The sequence below is a fragment of the Aphanomyces astaci genome (assembly GCF_000520075.1).
Source record: "Aphanomyces astaci strain APO3 unplaced genomic scaffold supercont1.398, whole genome shotgun sequence".
NCBI lineage: Eukaryota > Oomycota > Saprolegniomycetes > Saprolegniales > Verrucalvaceae > Aphanomyces > Aphanomyces astaci.
In genome coordinates this window covers 81-4,298 of record NW_009798661.1, presented here as the reverse complement: position 1 = coordinate 4,298, position 4,218 = coordinate 81, and the positions used below count along the sequence as shown (strand labels likewise).

Below are 4,218 nucleotides of genomic sequence, written 5' to 3'. Positions count from 1 at the left end.
CGTAGCTTTGACTCGACAGTTGACCACACCAACAACCTCGAACATACTAACAACGCCACCCAAACCTTGCCATCAATCCAACCTTGCCATCGATACGTTGTGCATCGGTTTTGTTAACTGATACTACCACTGATCTGCAGAATACTGGGTATGTTATAGTTCCATCGTACAATGGATACAAATTCTAGTACGTTACGATTTCTGGTCATCACTTTCATATTCGACATCGCACCAGTTCCTCAGATAATGGCTGGGGTACAACTGTACATTGCGTAGGTACAATTGCTCTAATAACACTCACACGAATATTAAGTTGTGAATAACCCACGTTCATGCTATCGTTGTTGATGCTTGTCCTGTCGCGGTTGATTGTCCTACGCCCAAAACCATCTACTAGTACCGTCGTGTGAATCTGCAGACCACTTGCAAAGACATCTGTTCAACCCATGTGCCGGACAGCTGACGTACTACGGTATTTGTCAAAGGCTCCATTTAAATCATATCAATTCTGAATATCGATTGGCTAACAATGCTTGGGCAAATCACTGATGCGTCGGTAAATCACTGCTTGCTCACGTTACACTTCTCATCGCCAGTGTTCTCAGCACTTGGCATGATGTTTTCTGTCTAACGTCCGTGATTGCTAACCCAATCACGGCCGAGCAGGAAAATTAGCGTTGGTTCTCACCAACTCTTGCCCTGTTTTCTGCCAGTAAGACTAGTTTGTTGTCCACAATTTCACTTTTGGTTTTCCCATCTTGTGCCCGAGTGATCTGTCCTGCGTCGGACACTCTGCGCCCCTAGTACTGCTACCAACCGAATCCTATTTTTCACGCTTCCACCCATTTCCTGCATCGTGACGATTATGTACGGTACGGTAATAGCGTAGTTTTTTCATATTTCCCAATTTCATCGTCGAATCACTGTATTCCGCCAATTAGAGTTATACAGTATATGCGCAAAATCATGACTTGGTCAAAATTGAAATTGAAATTACTATGGTACGCGGTATTTACAAGCTCTCTGACTTCAAAATATCTTAGCCACACAACCAAGGGCTATTTTATTGCGATGGCTTGATGGATCGATGAAGATTGCGGCGGTGGTGGCGATTCTCATGGCATGGACATCATGCACCGAACAATCTTGTTTTGCAAATGGCCAGAGAAGCACGGACGAGCGCAGTCCACTCAACTTCGACCTCGTCGAAAGCTTTGTCTTGGCCTCGCCCGTGGCAAGCGTCCATCGATACACCGCCGTGTCATACGCTGCCAACGACCCGAATGAAGTCAGACACAACATCACGTCATGCACTCATCGTCGGTCGTGCGTAGGATCGATACGTAGTGCAAGTGGACTCGGACGCAGTGTTCGCGTCCGTCTTGGACGGCCACGGGGGATGGGAGGTGGCCGAGTACGTCAACAAGCACTTGGTCAACAACGCCGCCACGCTGCTTGGAAATGCTTCTTCCAACAACTTCGCCCACGTAACATGCGCTATCCGTCGTGCTTATCTTACGGTATGCTGGTGGTTGCATGCAGATCGCGTCGTCGTTGTCGAGTGCGTTCGTGGCCACCGACGACGCGCTGCGCGCCCGCCTGCTTCTAGCCTTTCAGTCGGGACACGGGAAAGCGAACCGCGTGGGTGCGTGCACGATGCTGGCGTATGCAAAAGGAAGCACGCTGGTCGTGGCCAACGGTAAGGACATTATCGTTCGACGTCCAATCCACGAACAATCATCGTAGCCGGCGACGTAAGGGCGGTGCTGGCGTCGACCGATGCCTCAGGGGGGCTGGTAGCAACACCCCTGAGCACCGACCACAACGCCAAGCATGTGTCCGAACAAAACCGGTTGACCGAAAAACATCCAAATGAGTCCAACGTGGTCGTGTGCCGATCGCCCGAGTCGTGCCGCGTCAAAGGCATCTTGCAGCCCACGCGGTAAGAACTTCGTCAAGTGAATGCATGGCAACAAGCGACTCGTAGCGCGTTGGGGGACTTTGCCTTCAAGTATGAAGAATTCAACACGTTACATGCCAGTTTTCAAAATGGAGGCGACGGTCTCTTCATCCCGCAGCCATACACACCGCCGTACATCCTGGCAGTTCCGGAAATCCAAGTGCATACGCTGACGGATGCCGACCAATTTCTCATTTTGGGTACACATACGTATATGTACATCTATATATATATTAAATTATGATATATATATATATATATCAATGTAGTTTACGTACTTGTAACCAGTGAACCTGATACGAAGTCGCGCAATTATGCGTCGTGAAAGTATATAAGGAGAATGGACCGGTGTATACGTTTAGGAAGCGATGGACTATGGGGTGACTTGTCCAACGAAGAAGTACGACAATAATATTTGTTATACTTTAAAAACCATGGCATTAAAATGTTATGTGTAGGCGGTGAAAATTGTCGCTGATTATGCATCTCGTGGCGAGCACGACCTAGCCGCCCAGGCATTGGTCTACGAGGTGATCGCCAAGAATGCCGAAGGATTGAAGTACGTTGTAGTACTGATTGCTTCCCTACAATATCAATATTCTTTTCCCTTTCTCGGATTTGAATAACGACTCTACTATTCCCTTTCTCGGATTTTAATAAAGCCTCTACTATTATTGCTTGAAAAATCTGATGCACCGTGTTCACAAGAAATTATTCCTTGTTTGTATCGTGTGATAACTTCACAACCCAACCGATGCTACTGTAGTGCGACTTGGGCCGAAATTACCAACTTGGTACCAGGACGCGAACGACGTAGTGTGCACGACGATACAGCCGTCGTGGTGCTATTTTTCTAGCCGTGATCAACATGTGTGCTCTACGAACGCCCCATGAGCAACATAATCGAGCACTAAATACTTGTAAAGTCTGTATCTTCAGTGGATCCTTGATTTTTGCACCCTGGTAATAAACGAATAACCCGTGAAAGGTAATAAATGTAGTATCTACTAGGGCGTTTGGAGAATCGATGAAGGTTGAATAGCAGACTAGCAAAAGGTCTATGGGTTGACTGTGGTGCACTCCATCACAATACAGACTACTGTAGCGAGTGACAGCTTAAATAGTTACTAGTATATGATAAAAAGATATCACAACAGGCTTCTACCGTATACCTCCCGCTTCAGTACCTATGATTTCTCCGGTTCGACCTGTATCAGTTTCCCAGAGGTAAAACGGTAAAAAATCCGCATAACTATCATTTCCGGAAATGAACCCGGAGGCATGAGTTTGTTTTGGACCTACGGTGATGACGTGGAATTCACTTGTGAGATCCATGACTACCTTCCTGCCTTGGACAAGGTCGTTATACTATAGGTATATGGTCTCACCATGGACGATGCGGTTGAAAATGACTAACTTGTTACTGTTCTATTGTGTTCATTGATGTAAGGAAAATCGGTCATTCACATCTGAAAACTTGTATCACTTCTCAGCAAAGGCTGTGCTTTGGTTGGGTTGCCGATGCACTCGGCGAGTTTAGTGAAGTGTGAGCCACAAGCGCGTTTGAAGGATCCATTGGCTCAAAGGAAAGGGATTGTTGGCTTTCCGTCAGCTACATGACATCGATGATTGGACAAAATTATCCATTGACAACATGTTATTGGCTAATTCGTCAAAACTGTATTTTACAGTCGAAACTGTAAATCTGGCCGATTTGCAGTCTCGCGGACTTTACAGTCGCTCGGTGGGGTTGTCAAAACTGTAAATAATCCGGATAGAACTGTAAAATAGCATTTCCAGTCGCACCGAAGCTCTGAGGTGCAAATATTGACGCAGTATTAATTACACCCCAACCATACATGTTTGGTCGACCATACCAACTCTGTAGGATGAAATCGGATGAACCAGTAATACAGTAGTTTACAGTACCTGCGAGTATGTAAAATACCCAATAATCCTCGGCGTTCAATACAATCAGGATGCCAAGCACTGTATGCAGTTACGAGAAGTGTGCCTTTGCCCATAACTATTGCAGTTCGAATCCAATTCGAAAGCCACACCCCTCACAATACGCACGTTATCAAATCCTGTAGAGTGATCAATTTTGACTTTCTGTTGCCAACCTACAAAAATAGTTACAACGTAAAGTGCCAATTTATGACGTATGTGCCAATTTAGGTCGTACGAAAATGCACCAATCATAGATCGTTATTTGAATATGCACCACTCATACATTGAACCTCTGAATTTCTATTCAC

At 45.9% G+C, this 4,218-nt stretch overlaps 1 protein-coding gene across 12 annotated transcripts; it reads left to right on the top strand.

Annotated features, from left to right (window-relative positions):
* The first annotated feature begins 757 nt into the window (after positions 1-757).
* H257_19192 (hypothetical protein) lies at positions 758-2,939 on the top strand. Of its 12 annotated transcripts, none has more exons than XM_009848335.1 (9): positions 758-872; positions 1,044-1,288; positions 1,335-1,487; positions 1,543-1,699; positions 1,747-1,942; positions 1,988-2,160; positions 2,323-2,360; positions 2,419-2,519; positions 2,727-2,939. In XM_009848335.1, exons 1-9 carry the CDS (start codon positions 866-868, stop codon positions 2,815-2,817), a joined length of 1,161 nt encoding a protein of 386 aa, XP_009846637.1. In that variant the 5' UTR covers positions 758-865; the 3' UTR covers positions 2,818-2,939. The 12 variants fall into 12 exon arrangements, with proteins under 12 accessions (XP_009846637.1, XP_009846642.1, XP_009846638.1 ...); XM_009848340.1 differs by having other exon boundaries at positions 2,230-2,360; XM_009848336.1 differs by having other exon boundaries at positions 2,419-2,939.
* Positions 2,940-4,218: the final 1,279 nt, after the last annotated feature.